This window comes from Eptesicus fuscus, chromosome 9, assembly GCF_027574615.1.
Source record: "Eptesicus fuscus isolate TK198812 chromosome 9, DD_ASM_mEF_20220401, whole genome shotgun sequence".
Taxonomy (NCBI): Eukaryota; Metazoa; Chordata; class Mammalia; order Chiroptera; family Vespertilionidae; genus Eptesicus; species Eptesicus fuscus.
In genome coordinates this window covers 64,312,288-64,331,702 of record NC_072481.1, presented here as the reverse complement: position 1 = coordinate 64,331,702, position 19,415 = coordinate 64,312,288, and the positions used below count along the sequence as shown (strand labels likewise).

Sequence of the window (19,415 nt, the reverse complement as noted above, 5' to 3'; positions counted from 1 at the left end):
GTGCCCTGGCAGGAAATCAAAACCTTTTCCTTTCAGTGTACAGGACAACATTCCAATCAAATGAGCCACACTGGCCAGGGCTGTATCTGTTCTTAAACTTAGAATATCTTAAGTGATTATTATCTGTAAAGATGATCATAATTGCTCTTCTTATGACAAATTTTTCTCTTTTTTTGGTTAACCGTTTAGTCAGAGTCTCTAGTCCCCAGTGACCTTTTCTTCTTTTTATTTTTCCCTTGTGGATGATGTAGACAGTGTTTTGTCTAAGTGGTTGGGAATAATCCAGTGTTGGTAACATTTTAAAAAATTTATTTTTTATTTTTTTAAAGAGAGAGAATGACAGAGAGAGAAACATCAATTTGTCGTTCCATTTATTTTGTGAATTCATTGGTTGCTTCTTATAAGTGCCCTGACCGGGAGTCAAATCTGCAACCTTGGTGTATCAGGACAACGAACGCTCAAACCAAATGAGCTACCCATGAGGGTCAATTTCTTTCAGTAATGAAGTGGTAATAGCAACACTAACACAAATGTGTTCTCCTTTGAAAAGCAGCTTTTGCTACCATATATAGAATCTTCATGTTCTGTTGATGAGGCTGTTGAAAGTTTGGATGTTGAACCATATTTTGTCTGGATCTCAGTTTTTCAAATTGAAAGGAAATAGGTTGTATTTTTTTAAAACACTTAGGAGCAACAACAACAAAAATTGAATTTTTATGATTGAATACTCCATACTAAATAGTATGCCATTTTCTAAAATATTTTTACTTATTAGGAAGAGGCCTAGTGGTTTTATTAAAAACTATTTACTATGATATTTAAGCTTAGACTCATTTTTACGAAATCTTTGGATAATTTGACCTAACGATGTTGTGTCAAGTTATTTCCTTTCATTGTATATTTCCTAAGTATACAAATATTTTACTTATTTGTATACTTAGGAAATATCTGCAGAATTGAATGCATTGTTCCCAAGTGATGAAGTGGATTATTCATACTTGCACCTGAAGTATGTATAAAGATATGTCTTTATCTGTGGGTTGTTTTGTTTCTAGCTGAAAATCTAATCAAACATCCTCAACTCTAGTGATGAAATTGTTTTAGGTGCATGTACAAATTCTATTCCGTTTCATAGAATTGAAAGAAACCTATTCTTTTATTCCTCAGATTTTAGAGTTTGAATGTTCTAATTTAGAATGGAGTAATGTAAAAAAAAAGATTTTTTTTAATTTTATTTTATTGTTGTACATTTTCATTGAGCTTTCTTAGTGGAACAGTGATTATATGTTCATGGAACGATTCCCCCAGTGTATTCTTACCTTCCTTAGAGCCTAATTTGAGTTAGGTAAATGTTACCTTGATTATTTTGTATAGCTTTCTCTATCTTAAGGCAGAAACTAAAGATACAAAAAGGAATAGCATTTTAATAATGTAATAGAATAAGTTTTCAACTTAAGGAACTTCCTTAGGTATCTATAATAATAAAAGCGTAATATGCAAATCAACCGAACAGCAGAACGACCGTTTGGACGACCACGCTATGACACGCACTGGCACCAAGCCAGCCAAGGCGAGTGCGATGCGATTGGTCAGGGGGCCCCGCAGAGGGAGGCCCAGGCCACCGGCCAGTGGGGCTATCGATCAAGGGAAAAGGGTGGGGCGTGGCGGCGGACACAGGCAGCACCAGGCCAAGAAGCCCGGGTGCCAGCAGCTGGAGGGAAGCCCGGGTCCCGGGTGCCAGAGGGAAGCTGGTGCCGGCAGTCGGGGGAAGGAAGGCCTACCCTTGAACGAATTTCATGCATCGGGCCTCTAGTAGTGATACATTGCTTTATATTTTTTGAGTTGAGTAGATTTTTTTTTTTTTTTTTTTGAGAGTTCAGTAGACAACACCTAAAAATGAATCTCAGGGTTATAATATAGAATTCTATTTTCCAACTTGGTTTGCTAAAAGGTAAAATTTAAATATATTTGCCTAATCCTCTGTATTCATTCATTATTCCTATGTAAGAATACCCTTAGAGTGTGTATGGAAGTGTCAACAGATACACCATTTGCCTTATATATCTGCTGCTTCAGTGACTTAAAGTGAAATCTTGACAGAAGCTTGCTATTAGATCACAAAAGAATTATTACCCTAATCATTTGTCCATGTGTAATTATAGCATATTGTTTCTAGCACTCCAGGCATTTTTTAAAACATCAGAAAATATGGAATGATTTGATGATGAATAATGAATTAAAACTTAAAACATAAAAAAAAAAAAAAAACTTAAAATATCAGCATATCACTCACCATGTGGCTTTGGTGAAAACATTTTCCCTGAAAATTAACTGGCCAAATTTTGCTAAAAATCTGCATGTTTGAAAGGAGTAATACTGAATTTGAGAAATTACACTGAATAAAATTAATATTTAAAGAGTGGCTCGCTTGTATATTTGAGTGTAACATAATTGTCTTTCATTTAAGTCTAACTTTATACTCAGCTTTTGTCATGTTAGAGTTATATTTCCTTATTTTTAAATTCCTACATTTTATTCAAGGGCAAGCCTTCAGTAGACCTATAAAATAGTTACTCCTCCAGATCTGAATTCTGATCAGTAGTTAAAATTTTCCTTTTGTTTCACCTATTAGAGCATTTTCTTCATATTGCAACTTAATAGTCAAAGTGTTTCCAGTTTTTTCTAATCCTCCTATTGCGTTTCAGTAATACTAAAGTTTTGCCTTTAAATAAAAGAGAATTTTGAAAATAAGAATGGCCACAAGCAATACTTCATAAAGGAAGACAGAATAGTGCAGCATATGTCTTGCTTAGTCAATCCTTACCTCATTTACCTTTTAGAATTTGTTTAGTCTGTTGAGCAAAAGCCTACTGTTTGATTGTTTTGTAATTTTTGCCTCATTAATAGTTGACTATAGTCCAAGGCAATGATTCTACTCTCATCCCTGGCTGCCCATTGCAATCACTTGGGTAGTTTTTAAAGTAGTAACACAAATTAAAATACTGATGCCTGGATCTCACCAACAAATATACTAACTTAATTGGACTGGGGTAGGTTCCAGGGATCAGTAATTTTCAAAATCTTTCCAACTAATTCAAGTGTACAGTCAAGGTTGAAAACACTGCTCTAACATAATTTGAATTTGAAAGCTTGAGAAATTTTTGGAGTGGCCATTCTGATTACAGAAGAATAATGAATGACAGCCCTGAATAGTCCCAGAACAGAAAAAAATATTAACTATGAAAATGGTTAAACTTAACCATCAGTATGAAAGTATTATCATAATAGCTATTGTTACTTATTGAGCATCTAAAAAATCCAGGATTTTTGCTTTTTTGTTAACTCCTTATAGCTACTTCAGGAGATAGTGAATATATTTTGTTCAAACAGTAAACTGAAGCTCAGCGAGAGTGACTCATCCAAGGGGACATGCTTATAAATGGTGGAGCCAGAATTAGACTATATACACATTTTATTTTATAACTTTGAGATCTTTTCCCTGTACTGATAAAAGATAAACCTGGGGCATATTAAAAATTTTAATAGTTTGAGCAGAAATCATCTCAAATCCAGCAGCATCAGATAGAAATGGTAGAAGCATCCCACCAACAGAAGTTAAGGGCAAGACTTTTATTATAGAGAAAATGCAGAAGCAAAGCAAGGAAATTATTTGATTGACTATAGCTTAAGCAGTTGCCTTATTTGGGAAAGACTAGTTGGCTGTATCTGATTGTCTTAGGTTTTGATTTCTTAACTTTGAAGCATTTTACAGGCTTAGGTTTTGGTTTGCTTACATCGGCTGCTAATGCCTTAGAACCAACCCAGTGTAATGGCCTCCTTGTTTAATGTAACAGTACCATGCTATATGAAAATTTTGATATTTAGTTTGACTTAGTTTATTTCAAGATTTTCTTACTGTCATCTTTCTTTAGAGTCACGGATATCATCACCAACACAGTTATATTAAACTAGAGGCCCAGTGCACGAATTCATGCACCAGTGGGATCCCTCGGGATCACATCTGAGCTGCTGTTCATTAGAGATTGTGTTTCTAGTATTTGTAATTAATCAGTTGGTGTTTTATGATGTAGATAAGTGCTTTCCATGCATGGGTTACAGGAATGCTAGGATACTGAGTCCTTCAGTCCTTAGACAACCAAATGGGGAGGAACTAAGTGAGCAGAAACCCCAGCTATAACAGCCTCCTCCTTTTATCCCAATCTCTATACGGTTGTTGCCATTTCCCCGTGTGATGATATGAAGAATATTGGAAAATAGTGGTGTAGAGAAATGCTGTTATATAAGGTAATGGAATCTCCACTAGAGATTACAAGGGGTCACAAACTTGCAAATAAAAGATAAATCTAATAACCAAATTTTTAAATGGCTTATTTTTTTATTTTCTTAAATTAATTCTGATAAAATACTAGTACACACAACAAAATTCACCATTTTAACCATTTTTAAGTGTACAATTCAGTGACATTAAATACATTTACATTGTTGTGCAGTATCTTCACCATCTATCAACAGGACTTTTTCATCTTCCCAAACTGAAAGGCTATACTCATTAAACAGTAACCCCCTCCACTTTGTTCTTCCTTCCCCCAGTCCCTGGCAACCACAATTCTACTTTCTGTCTCTGAATTTGACTAAGTACCTCATAAAAGAGGAATTACCTGTATAGTATTTATCCTTTTGTAACTGCTTTATTTCACATAGCTTAATGTCTTCAAGATTCATCCATGTTAGAGTATGTGTCATAATTTCCTTCCTTCTTAAGGCTGAATAATATTTCATTATATGTATAATAACATTTTATCTGTCTTAGACATTTGGGTTGGCTTCACCTTTTGGCTGTTGTAAATAATTGGTATATAAATCTCTGTTCACACCTCTGCTTTCAGTTCTTTTAGATATATACCTAGAAGTAGAATTCCTGGATCATACAATTCTTTTTTTTTTTTTTTTAATTTTTTAAGGACTTACCATTCTATTTTTCATCGTGATCACACCACTTTACATTTCTGCAGCAATTCACAAGGGTTCAAAATTCTCCACATCCTCACCATCACTTGTTTTCTGTTTTGTTTGTTTTTTGATAATAGCCATCCTAATAAATATGAAGTGGTATCTCATTGTGATTTTGATCTGCATTTCTCTAATGATTAGTGATTAGTTGAACATCTTCTTATGAACTTTTTGATAATATGGCCTGATATTTTTAAAGGTATTTGTGGGTGGGGAGACTGGTCTAATCAAGATTCACCAAATCTTACTCAAAAGCAACTTATTTTATAGAATTAGTTCAGCCTAATCTTAAATTTTTGCTGCTACAAAGAATCTTAGAGATCCTCAGAGTTTTTAATCTGAGATCCATCAGTGATTCCAGAGAGTCCGTGAATAGCCTGAATTAAAACATAATTCCATCAGATTCTCAAAAGTATTTTAGAGCCTTAAAAATCTTAAGAACCACTGATATAGCCCAGAAACACCAAAATGGGAAAAAGTCACTATATTTCTGATAGGTAGAATTAGCATAATTTTTAAATTTCTACTCTGCTTTTCTATATTTTTCAAAGTACCAAAAATAATTATGCAAAGTTCACGTAATTCATGCTATTTTAGAATTTAAAAGGTAAAATCTATCTTTAGCTCTTGAGTGTACAATTAAAAAAAAAGTCTTAATGCTAAGAAAACATAAAATGATTATAGAGTTTTCTTCTTCTTCTTATTATTATTATTATTATTATTATTGTCTAAAGTTTTACATATGTCTCCTTTTTCTCCAGTTAACCCCCCACCCCCGCTCAGCCATCCCACTCAGCCATTCCCACCCTGGGCAAGCCCCCACCACCCCAGTGTCTGTGTCCATTGGTTATGCTAATGTGCATGCATACAAGTCCTTTGGTTGCTTTCTTTTTTTTTTTTTTCCAATTTTTTTTTTTATTAAGGTATATGTGTACGTATCTTACCATTGCCACCCCCCACCCCATTCCCATATATGCCCTCACCCCCCAGAGTTTTGCATCCGTTGGCTTTGGTTGCTTTCTAACCAACACCCCCCACACACCACCATTTGTCTCTGGATCTATTCTTGTTCATCAAATTATGTTGATCATTATATCCCACATCTGAGTGAGATCATGTGATGTTTATCTTTCTCCAACTGGCTTATTTCGCTTAACATAATGCTGATTATAGCATTTTCTTATCACTGCCTGCCTTCTCTTAGAATCACAGCATTCCCAAGTCCCTACAAAAAGAATGGGCAGGCTCTACGGCTACAAAATAAAAATAAATAAATAAATAAATAAATAAATAAAAAATAAATAAATAAGTGATGTTTATCATTGAATCCATTTCAACTGAGTTAATTGCAATAAAATATTTGTGCTTGAGCTTTTTATAATGAGCTTTTACTATAAAGAGAGTGCAGGTTCTATAGCTACAAAAGCAATATTTACCACCGAATTCATGTCAACTTAAATTCCTGAAGGGAAAATATTTACTTTTTTTATAATGAGATTTTACTGATTTTCCTATAGTATCTTTACATAGTACATACTGTATTTACATTTTAAAGGTATGTGTTTTTGTTTTGTTTAAATTTAACACAATGATCACTTAATTTTAAAAGCAACCACAATGTATTCTCATTAAGTATTTATGTGGATGGATGGATACATGCCTGTGTTCAATTTAGCATCCTAAAAAACTGTAGGAAATTTTTTGAGATTATGAGGCTCTACAGCAGCGGTTCTCAACCTGTGGGTCGTGACCCACAGGTTGAGAACTAGCAGGGTCGCCTAAGACCATCGGAAAACACAGATATTTAATTACGATTCATAACAGTAGTAAATTACAGTTATGAAGTAGCAACGAAAATAATTTTATGGTTGGGGGTCACCACAACATGAGGAACTGTATTAAAGGGTTGCGGCATTAGGAAGGTTGAGAACCACTGTTCTAGGACATCTTACTATTCAAATTCATTGTCAAGTCTTCATATCTTCTTCTATCTTTTTGGCTAGGTTTATAATACTCCAAGTAGGACTTAAACTACTACCATTTAATATCTTGGACCTCTGTTTCCTTTTCTGTTGGACTGGAACTAGATAGTTCTATCCAACTTTAACATTTGTATGATCTATATATCTGCTTAACTGTTATATTTTAGAACTACATTTAAAAATTTATAGCAGTTTTTAAATTTTTCTGTTTTTTTTTTTTCTTTTGCAGCTATATGCAGGAGCTATTCTTGAAGTCTGTGGATGAAAATTGGGGAGGTTCCCACAAGTCCAAGGTATGTAAAATTAACTCTAGTAAATTCTCAGTTTAATAATTTAAAATCAGCATTTCACAAGAATAATTTTATTAAATATTCTCACAAATAAAAACTTTTAGGATGATACTTTCTCAATAGCTTATGAATTCCTACCACAATTTTCTTCATAGAGGTAGAGTTTTACAGTAATTGTTGAATACTAGGTTACTTTAAGTAAGCATAATATATGAAATTTAGATTTAAATACAAGACATGATGACGTGGTTAATTTTTTCAAAGGAGTCTTTCGTTTACCAAGTATAAATTTTACAAGAACTTTTTTTTTACCAGATGTAAATGTCATCCCTTTAAATAGCATTTCATTGGAGTATATTTTAAATGTAAATTGATTTATGTAAAACTCCTAAGGAACAATTACATTAGTGAGACTAGACCTGTCCTACATGACAAATTGTCGAGAATGGAATTAATTACCATAAAACCTGAGGTGCAGAAGAGAGGAAGTAATACATGCTGTATGTGTCCACAGGAAATTTTAAGAAATATATGAAAGGATAATTATAAAAGTATATTTATTCTTTTGGTTGAATAAGCAAACAATAGAGGAGCTTTGCAGCTCCAAAAATACTTGGGATAAGGCTTTTTCTATTCTGTTCCTGTATGGCACTTGAAAATCAGTTTTATGAAACTGAACTTTTCTGAGGTATCAATCAACATGGTTGTTGGTACCAGTACAGTGCCAACAGGAATCCCAATTCGGGGTGCAGTGAAGAAGAAAAGTTTGTTCAGAGCAAACAACTCAATTGTGATACAGACAGCTCTGCTCCACTCTGCCCTTCTCTGGTCCACTCCACTCTATCTGCTCTGCTCCAGCAAAAGGTCTTGAGTGTTTCAGCTCCAGCCAGGGAAACAGTCTTCATTCTCTGAGCCAAAGGGGAGCTGACTTATAGAGAGAGTGGTGCCTGCCCCTGGTGCCTGATTGGTCCATATTCATGCAGATGAGGACTCCAAGTCCTCATGGTTTGATTGGTCCAAAAGGCACTGTGCTGATTGGTCAGAATGGAACCACTCTGGTCAGTGAAGATGCTGATGGAGATATAGCTGAATAGCTCTGAAAGGACAGGGAAAGTCTCAGTCCTATTGGTTAAAATAGGATTCCAGGAACTCCTTTATAAGGGTGGGCTCAGTTGACCGGAAAACTCTTAAGCAGGCAGTTCAGGCAGGAAGCTTAGTGCAGGCTTCTCCTTAAGCCTGATTTGCATGAGAGGCTTGTTTAGAAATGGCAGCTAGGTTCTGTTTTTAAATTTGAGCCCTGTTCACCACCTAGTGCAATGTGTATGTAATAAGTACTCAAATAAATGGTTAATTTGTTGCCTGTAAAATGTGATTTGCTACTACAGGGCATTTAACAGATACTCTCTTCATTCAAAATTAGAAGGCTTATGAATCTATGCTTAGAGAACTGATGAAAATAGTCATTTAGTGACTCTTAATATTTCTTTTAAATTTGTTCATGCACTTCAGCCTGTTAAAAATTTGTTGAATGAATGAAAGTTATTACATGTGCGAGGCTCTGTTATAGATGGATACAGCAGATATAAGAATAATCCTTTTTCCCCGAGAGGTTTCTTATATAGTAGGGAACATACTGTGGATCTAATGGTGTTTTACACAGCTATGCATATAGTCAGAGGGATAGTGAAAATGCAACAGCATTTCATAATACCAGTTTTGCTTGTGGATTCAGGAGTCTACAGAGTATTTGGACAAATTCTAAGGATAAAATTAATAGAGAAGATATTATAATAAGCCAGAATAACATAATCAGTTTTATTTTGAACTAAATTTTGTAGGGGAAATTTAGATGGGATATAAACTATTTTCGTACAAGTCCTCAAAACCTTAAAAGAAAAAGAAAACCCATTTATTAAACTTTGTGTTGTCCTAAATCAGTGGTTCTCAACCTTTCTAATGCCGCGACCCTTTAATACAGTTCCTCATGTTGTGGTGACCCCCAACCATAAAATTATTTTCATTGCTACTTCATAACTGTAATTTGCTACTGTTATGAATCATAATGTAAATATCTGTGTTTTCCGATGGTCTTAGGCGACCCTGCTAGCAATTCTCAACCTGTAGGTCACGACCCATAGGTTGAGAACCGCTGCTGTAGAGCCTAAGACCATCAGAAAACACAGATATATACATTAAGATTCATTAACAATAGCAAAATTACAGTTATGAAGTAGCAACGAAAATAATTTTATGGTTGGGGGTCACCACAACATGAGGAACTGTATTAAAGGGTTGCGGCATTAGAAAAGTTGAGAATCACTGTCTAAATGCAAGTATATAAAGACTTTCATAATGGAACATGTATATAGCACTATTGCTAGTTAATTCTAAGTTTAAAAAATAAGTTCTGAAAGAATGATGTAAATGATAATAGAACTGGTATTAAGCACTATCAGATATCTAAATGAAACATCTCATTTGTTTTTATTTTAGAAAGATGTATTCTAAATTTTTTAACTTAGACTATTAGACATAATCATTACTTAAAATATTGGTAAAATGTAGATGAACAAAACCCCAAAAAGGAAAATTATCCATTTAAAACTTCCCCAAACTGTATACTTTAGATATGACCCCTCCTATTAAAATAATAGTAAGCATTTTTTGTTATATTTATTGTGCTAAGTATTTTATATTTTCTCACTTAATTTTTATAAAGATTTTGCTTAGTGCTTCTGGGCTTTTTTTTTCCTTTGTAAATGCTGCATTTTCACCATCCCTCTGACTATATTTATGGATAACTATATGTAAATATGAACATAAATGTATAAAAATAATATTTATCCATCTTTTTTAACAATCATAGGAAACAAATTGATCTATAATCTGCTTTTTATATTTGTGTTTCCTTCTATATCACTAGTATCTATATATATAAAAGGTTAATATGCTAAGTGTCTACCCAGGTAGTGACATCATGTAGCAACGCCTGGCTTCCTCTCCCTAGCGACTAGCCTCCTTAGAGTTTCTTTAGCCCAGGAACACGACTTGCTTTATAGCCAGGTGCAAACATTTTACACTTCAACCAAATGTCTGTGAATCATTTTCCCATGCCTCATCTCATTTGATCCTCACAGAAGTCCTGGAGTAGGTAGATAGGAGACTCGGTGGAATCCTATTTTCTTTTCATTAGCCAGAGAACGGAGATTTAGAAAGCTTAGAAACTTGACCTGGCTTTAAAGAAGTAAGAAATGGTGGACCTTGAAAATGACTTCAGGTTTTTCTCACTGCACAGAATATAATCAAACACTGCTACAGTTAAATATTTCACCCTTTGTTCTCACTGTGTGCTCTACAACAATAATCTGCTTCATGTTGATATTTACTGCTGTGTTGCTGACAATTACCTGAAAGAGAAGTTGGGGTGCTTCACTGGGCTGGAAAAAGTTTAGCTACATCAGAAAGCAGGTCTAATTAAGCAAGTTTATTCTGTATTTATATAAAAGGCTAGCCCTAACTGGTTTGGCTCAGCCTGGCATCTGGCCCCCATCTATTAGTTGAGCAGCGCTCCCGCTGTGGGAGCACACTGACCACCAAGGGGCAGCTCCTGCATTGTGCATCTGACCTCCACCCCCGTGGTCAGTGCACGTCATAGCAACCGGCCAGTCGCTTAGGCTTTATAACATATTTTTGCATCATCATGTAATTATATCTTTAGAGTAAAGAAATTCCTAGAAGGGGACTTGCAGATTTAAAAAGTATGTACATTTTAAGACTTTTGATTCATTTGTCTAAATACCCTTTAGGAAGGATGTGTCTGTTCATATTTTTCCCACAACTAATCCCCAGAAAAATTTTTCTCTCTAACCTTAAATTTTCTTTTTCATTTTTGTCACTCTGAATGAAGATGTCTCATTGTTTTATTTGACACTTATTTGATTATTAGGTTGGACATTTATTTCAAATGTTTGTTTACCATCTGCCTATTTGCACATGACATATTCCTGTTCTTAGTTCATTTATCTGCCTAGTATTTTTTTAATAATTTACAAGAGCACTTTTATAAATTATATGTTAGAGATGAATTTTCTACCATATGTTGTTTCACTTTTTATTTTGTTAATGGTGCTGTTTTACTATTTTGAAATTTCCACTTTTATGTAGGCATATCTATAGAGCATCTCTTTTAATGTCATGCTTAGGAGAAGAATTTTGTATTCCATATTCAAGTTGTCTGTATTAAATTTTGTGTTAGTATTCTTAACCTCTCTCTCTTTTTTTTTTAACTAAATGTATTTGTTATGTGATTACTTGTTCATCTTCTTTTTTTCCCTCCAGAGTGTAAACTCCTTAAGATCAGAAATGATGTCTGTTTTATATAGCTTTATCTCTGTTGTGCAACATGCAGTAGGTATTCCATAAATATTTGTTGAATAAATTTAAAACGTTAATCCATCTAAATTTATTTAGATATAAGATATGATGTAGGCACCCGACTATTTTTCTGTGGTTTTTTTTTTTTTCTCAAATAGTTGGGCAGTTTTCTTAAAAGTATGTATTGACTACTTCACTCACATACTCCAGACGCAAACACCGATAATCGGTGTTTCCCTTCCTGCCTTGCTCTCTCTGATTTGATAGTTTAATCGTATTAAAAAACTCCTACAGATATTTGTATCTCTAGATTTATCTATTCTGGTATCAGTATCCTACATTAAAAAACAATTGAACAAATTTTCCTTCCATATTTTATTTTTTCTGAACTGTGACTATCCTCACACATTTACTCTTCTAGCTGACCTATCATTTTGTCAAGGGCTCAGAATCCCATTGGAATTTGGGGTTTTAATTAATTTAAAACAACACCTTGAAATATTTTCTTAATAATTTATAAGAGCACTTTTTCCATTGAAGTGTATGATATGTCTTTACATTTTTATATCTGTTTGAATCACCTTAGTTTTTTTCATACAGGATCTAATATTTTACTTATTGAGTTTATTTCTACTTTTTGTTTTGATCTTTGTATCTTGCTTGGATTTAGAAATGAATAATTTTCATCTTTTTCTTTTCTCTTAAGCTTTTGTCAGAAGTGATAAACCCAAACTATTCAGAGGACTGCAAATCAAGGTAAGTTGATTTTTTTTTCTTTTTATTTATTTATTGTTGAGAATATTACAGATGTTCCCCATATTCCCCACTTTGCCCCCTTTCACCCCGTCCCCATCCTACCCTGAGCCTCCACCACATTATTGTCTGCATCTGTGAGCTATGCATATATGTTCTTTGGTTAATCTCTTCCTGTCCGCCCCACTTCCCAAGGTAAGGTGATTTTAATGGAATCCCTTTTTTTCAGCATTAACTTATTTCTTTTTTGAAGATTGAGGTCATGTTTGTTGTCACATTTACCCAGAGTTAGGATTTTCACAGGTCTCTGGTGAAATATTGGACCCAACTAGTAGGTTGGAAGTTTCAGAAATCCAGCTTAATTATAAACTAATTACAATAAAATTTTTAGGTTTCTTAAACCAAAGAAAATTCAAAGTCCAATGCAGAATTCTATCTGATAATTTGTATGCACAGCCTATGTCAGCATTGCTCTTACAGTCATTCTCTCTCGTTAATTATTTTGAACTTATCTACTTCCTCCATTAGATTTTAAATTCTTTTGAGAGTGAGAGAATAACACGTATGCAATAAATATTTGTTATAGTCAATAATAAGCTTAAATCCCAAATAAACTATGTTGATACTAACAAGAATTTTTCTCTTTAGAGATGAACTATAAGTTTTTAGATTGCCCTTTTTATGAAATTTTATTCAATTTTTCCCCAAAAGATTTCCTTTGAATCCTGTTGTGATATGTCTAAAGCTTTTTTGTATTACTATTAAATTCATTTAAGCTGTATTGGATTGGTTTTGATTTTAGTTGAGGCAAAGATGACCTTCTAAGCAGGTAAAATGATGATATCCCTTTTTTTTTTTTTTTTTTTTTTTTTTTGTAGTATGTTCGTGGTTCAGACCCTGTACTAAAGCTTTTGGATGACAATGGGAACATTGCTGAAGAACTAAGCATCCTCAAATGGAACACAGACAGTGTCGAAGAATTTCTGAGTGAAAAGTTGGAACGCATATAAATCTTGATTAAATTTTGTCCTATCCTTTTGTTACCTTATCAAATGTTAGAACACCTAGAAAATAATTTAGTTTTGCTTTTATCCTTTGATCAATCTTTTACTGTGAGGCAGTAAACATCTAATTAAAAGTTGAAGTGGCAGCACAGCACAGGATATCTAAGGACTTGGCAAGTTTCACAAATTCATGTTTTATAAATTTCTAGCCTCCTACATTTGTTGGTACCACTAACAGAGTGCTTTGTAATAGACTTGTGGCTAATTATGCAAATGATAGTTTGTGATAATTGGTCCAGTTTTACAAACTACAGATTTTTAAATTAGGGAGGTTAATAAGGGAGATAATTACACTGTGCCTCATGCGCTATGTGCTCTTTGAAAGTAATGACAGTAAACTACAAAGCAAATAAGATAGACGGAGCCTCAACAGGTTGCTTGATCCTCAGATTTTCCCATATTTTTATATTCCCCAGCTTTACTTTTAATAGAATCGCTATGGTATATAATGAATGAACTGCATAAAAACTTTATGGCTTTGTTATTGTGAAACAGATTCAAGATCAACTGTAAGAATGAAATATTCACAGATTTGCGTTAATGAAGACTACACAGAAAACCTTTTTCAGGATTTGTGTGGATCTGATATTTAGCAAATTCTTGTGCTTTACATTCTTACAGAAAAGTCATTTAAAGATGATTATTTGTAAGACCAAAATATAAATTAAAAGTTTCAAAAATCTGAATTTAAAATTTTCTTCTGATTTGTCCTTTCATGTTTAAAAATGATACCTTTCTCTGTATACTTTTCTTTTCATATAAGCCTTTATTTTCTTTAGCCAAAATGTAAAATGGCTGTACTGTTTAAAACTTGTAACTTCTTCTTGTGAATAATAGTGCTTCATATTTGTCTAGCAATTTTATTTTTCAAAGTGCTTTCATTTATGAACACATTTTTATCTTGCATAAGAAGTATCTCAAATTATAGAATGTTTATGAGCTGTTAAAAATGATAATGTTTCAGGAACATGTGACATCTTGCTCCCTGGCATACGTTGTCAGTTTGACTCGAACTCTTTCATAATAATTTTTTTTAATGATGATTTTTTTTTCCCCTTAACCCTCTATTTGGTGAAAGTGACTTCACTTCATAGAAAGTAGTTCACTAAAAACAACATTCATCCAAATGACTTTAGGTCATTTCAACTGCCTACTAAAAATTGTTCAAAAATTCTATTCTGTCAGTTTAATGTCAGGTTAAATTCTTATAATCTGGAAACTTTCTTAATTTTTTATTTTGAATTAAATCATCTTAGTGAAGGATATTTGGAAGTCCTTAAAGACAACTCTACTAGAAAATGTTTATGTAATGCTTATTTTTTATCGAGATCAGTTATTAATCTTTACTAGCATTTTGTATCATGTTATATTTAAAATTAAGACGTATGTCTTTAAAGCCAGCAAGAGAATGAATACACCCTGGGCAATTTGTTTAGTCAAAATAAAATACTATAAGAAGTCCTAACAAACAAACAGATTATGGTCTACTTTTGATCATCAGTAATGGAGAGGGCCATTACTTTGATAATACAGGGCACTGGATAAATTGGCACTAATATCTAATGGTGGTTATTACATCAGAACAAGAGGGAAGTGGAGCCAATCATGGACAGTGGAAAAATACCAAGAGAGGAGTTGCCACCACATACAGAAGAATAGTGGGATAGAAAGGATAAAACTGCAAAAGTTATGGGATTGGCATAGAAAACTAATTGGACTGGTCTGCAGGCAGGAAGAGCTTGTTAAATGAGTATCTGGCACTGAGATTAAAAAAAAAAAAAAAGTGAAGAGAAGCCTAAAATGTCTATTCAATTTATTATGAGAGATCAAAAGAGGCTAAAGAACCCCACAGTATCTTAAAGCTTGAAATTCTTGAATAAATGTGTAACTACCAAGCTTCACTATTTTAATTGGGAGGTTTGAGTTAATCAGCCAATTCCAACTCTAAGCAATTTCAATTAAAGAACAGCAAAAAGCTTTTTAAAGAAATCTTGATTACCAAAAAGGGGGTATAAGTATTGATCCAAAATACCATTTTGTAGCCAGATTCTGACATTAGATTACACTTAGTCAAGCTCACAAATATAGGTATGTAATAGTCACTTGATATTTATAAATGTGCTCCCCCTGCCAAAATTGTTACTTATAACCTAAAACAGTTCATTTATCTCTCAATTTCTGAATTTGGCAAAAGCCTCTTATAAGAAACTATGAGCAAGAACTGACATTTCCTATTTTAGGGGGTTGGAGGCTTGAAAGCTAGACTAAAATTAAAGTTAATAAAGTGTAGAAAATACTTTTGAAAGCAAATACTGCAAAACTTTGGAAATTAAAACTGGCAGTAGCTAGTATGTGAAAGCATGTCTACAAATACATGGAAAGTAGGAGTACAGAATCCAGATATAAGTACAATTAGGTAAGTATTTCTTTTACCTGAAAATTGAAGTACCTTTTAATTAAATTCTGTGGTGACAAAGGACTTTTTCTGGGAGGAGAGCCTGCATTTGTGCTCAAAAATTCAAAACAAACTTTTGCTAATTAAATATAAACATTTGCTTTCAAAGTTTTGGCCCAGGAATCGGTAGCATGAAATATGGTTATTTAAAAATACTGAGGAAATTAAACTAAAAATAATTGTGTAAAGCCTCTAAAAGTTTCCTTTCACCACTTTTTCCTATTAACCACTCTTGAAACATAACTTCAGTTCAGCATTTTATCTATTCAGCATTATGACCACATTGAAGTTTAGACCTTAAAATTCAAAACTTTTTAAAAAACCTTTGTGGGAGAAAAATTAAACTACAGCTTATCCTTATTGGTGAATTCCATATTTACATATTCACCTATTGAACCACTAAAATGTAATTGTAACCCCACAACTGCAGTACCTGAGGCACACCCATACATTCCCAGCCAAGTCCAAACAAGGTGACATTGCCTTGTTTCAGCTCATGCTATAGGTAACCTTTTCAGTCTATTAGGGCCACATTTTTGTGCTTTTTGTTGGTGAGGTAGCTCTTTAACATGATCCCCAAGCCTAATGCTGAAATGCTCTCTAGTGTTCTTTAAGTGCAAGAACGCTGTGATGTGCCTTATGGAAAGATACATGTTTTAGTTAAGTTTTGTTCAGGAATGAGTGACAGTGTTATTGTCCGTGAGTTCAATGTTAATAAGTCAACAATCCTATATAATAAAGAGCTAATATGCTAATTAGATCAACAGTAGAATGACTGTCCGGATGACCTTCCAGACGTAGCCTGGGCTGCAAGGCCCTAGGCAGCCAGGGCTGTGAGGGCCGAGCCCCTTGCATGAATTTTGTGCATCGGGCCTCTAGTATATATTAAATAAAGTATCTTTAAGTAGAAGCACATAAAACAAGGGCATGTGTGAATAGGCTGACAATACTGTTGTGACCAGAGACTTCCAGGAAACTAACCTTATAATTCCCCTAAGAGCAACGGTTCAATATTTGCTAATTCAGTGTTTGCAGCAACTTTATAGAACATAATTTACTACCATGAGTACTAAGAATCGACTATATTAAAACATTTTTATGGAGATATAATTGACATTTAAAATTCACCCAGAGTATGCAAATCAATGGATTTTTAGTATATTCAGAGTTGTGCCACCAAAACCACAGTCTAAATTTAGAACATTTTCATCACTCCCCCTCAAAAATCCTATACCCTCTGGCAGTCACTCCACACCTCATACTCCTAGTCCTAGACAACCACTAATCTAATTTCCATATGAATTTGTATATTCTAAACATTTCATTTAGAGGAAATCGTACAAAATGTGGCCTTTTATGTCTGGCTTCTTTTGTGTCTTCAAGTTTCATATTCTAACATGTATCAGTACTCCGTTCCTTTTTGTGGCTGAATAATATTCCTTTTTTATGAATATACCACATTTCACTGATTATTGGGTAGACATTTGAGTTGTTTCCACTTTTATTATGAATAATACACATTCATGTACAAGTTTTTGTGTGGAAATGTTTTCATTTCTCTTAGATATATATCTAGAAATGGAATACTGTCTATGTTTAACTCTTTGAGGAACTGCCAAACTTTTCCACCAATACCATTTTACATTCCCACCACCAATGTACATGGGTTCTAATTTTTGCACATCCTTAATTTCTTGATCTCTCATTAAGAGTACTCATTTTACACATATTATCAGGGCCCATTGACGTGTGTTAAGCACTTTGCCCTCCACTAAGTGGTCTTCAGACTGAAGTTCTTTTTTAATTCTTTGAATGGCATGTTTTATTCTCAACTTTACCTGCCTCTTCTGCCTCCTATCACTTTACTGAATTTTAACTCATTTTTCTCTTCCCCAGCTTCAGTCATAAAAACCATACCTAGAATGTCCCCACATCTGATAGTGATCACATGCTAGTGGGACAGGCAACCATTACATAAAAGTACATATATGTAATTGTAGTTATGGTAAGTGCAATGATAAGAAAAAGTTACTAGAAGAGAATTACCAAGGCGACTAATGAGTTTAGGGATCTCTGAAGGATGTGACATTTAACCTAAATGGAAGCTACCTGGCGGGAAAGTGGATTGAAATGCCTTCCACTGAGAGGGAAGAACATGTGCCAAGAACCTGACTTAGTAGCAAGTCAGGTTAGTACCCTTCACATACCTGAACGGAGGCCAATGCGTCTGGAAACTAATAAGCAGAGGGAAGAATGGTAGCAAATGGGGTTGGAAAAGGTAGGCAAGGAGGATCCAGTTCACTCCATCTTAATAATTTAGCTGTATTCTAAATTGCTTTTAGAATAAAACCAGAAAAGGAAAATAACAGAAAATGACAAAATCCAATAAGACTAACTCTAAACATCATGAGCAATCAGCAAATATCCAATAATGCCTATGTAAACAACATGCTTTATCTAATGCTTTCACTAATTATTAATAACCTTTTTAGGAGCCTCTAGTATACAATTTGCTTTTTAAAGGTACTAGTCAACTTGCTTTGAGAACAAAAAAGACAAGCCTAAGTATAAATGTTAAATTTTTTGAGATTCCAATGTTCATCTGTATATATACTCAAAGGATTTTTAGAATATTCACTCAGTTACGTGAGCTAACGGAAGTGCCTATTAGTTCAAACCACGCCAGCATTCCTCCTCGCCCATCTTTGAGCAGAGCACTAATCTCAGTTCTAGCTCCCATGAGTGGCCGTGGAGTTCCAGCCTTGAAACTATTTGACTCCATCTCTATGATACTTCCTTTTTGCCACCAACACTATAACTAGTCCCAGTGTTCTGGCTGGTTTTGCCTCCTCCTGCACTCAGACTGAAGACCTAAGTCCCTAGTTTCTGCTGCCTTATTTCCCACATCAGGAATGACTATATGACCCAGCTGGAACACCCTATTTGCAAGTCCAGATTTTGAAATCTACTTTCCTGGCCTGAATTGTGTTTGCATTTCTTCCTTCTTGGCTTGAACATTTGGATACTGACCTGGAGCCCAAACTCTGTTTTTCTACCTAACCTGATCCTATGAACAATGAATGACTAACCCATCTACTTTAAATCCATATATCTTACCTCTTCATCTTAGTCCAACAATACAGGACTCTTCAGTTCTTCCCCATGTGGAATGAAATCTTGTCTGCCTCTACCCTTTGTCTATCCACTCAGTATCAGCTAGCTCTTACGTACCCTACAGGCCCAGCCCAGATCCCAGCCAGGCATCTTCTAGTCTAGTTTTTATCACTGCAAAACAAACCACCCCAAAACTTAATGACTTAAGTATTTAAAACGATGATTATTGATTTTGCTCAAAGTTGTATACTTTAGACAAGGCTCAGGGAGGACAGCTCACCTCTGCTCTACAGGTGTCAGCTGAACCCACTCAGCTAGGGCAAGTGGATTCAAGATGGACCATTTACACACC

The 19,415-nt window shown here is 34.2% G+C and overlaps 1 protein-coding gene across 1 annotated transcript in view; it reads left to right on the top strand.

The window, feature by feature from the left end:
* Positions 1 to 14,180, top strand: part of SELENOF (selenoprotein F) — a 28,415-nt gene extending 14,235 nt beyond the window's left edge. The window contains exons 3-5 of the mRNA XM_008157782.3: positions 7,243 to 7,306; positions 12,384 to 12,433; positions 13,309 to 14,180. Coding sequence (XP_008156004.3) covers positions 7,243 to 7,306; positions 12,384 to 12,433; positions 13,309 to 13,440 — 246 coding nt within the window. The 3' untranslated portion in view covers positions 13,441 to 14,180. The remainder of the gene's footprint in view (positions 1 to 7,242; positions 7,307 to 12,383; positions 12,434 to 13,308) is intronic.
* The last annotated feature ends 5,235 nt before the right edge of the window (positions 14,181 to 19,415 follow it).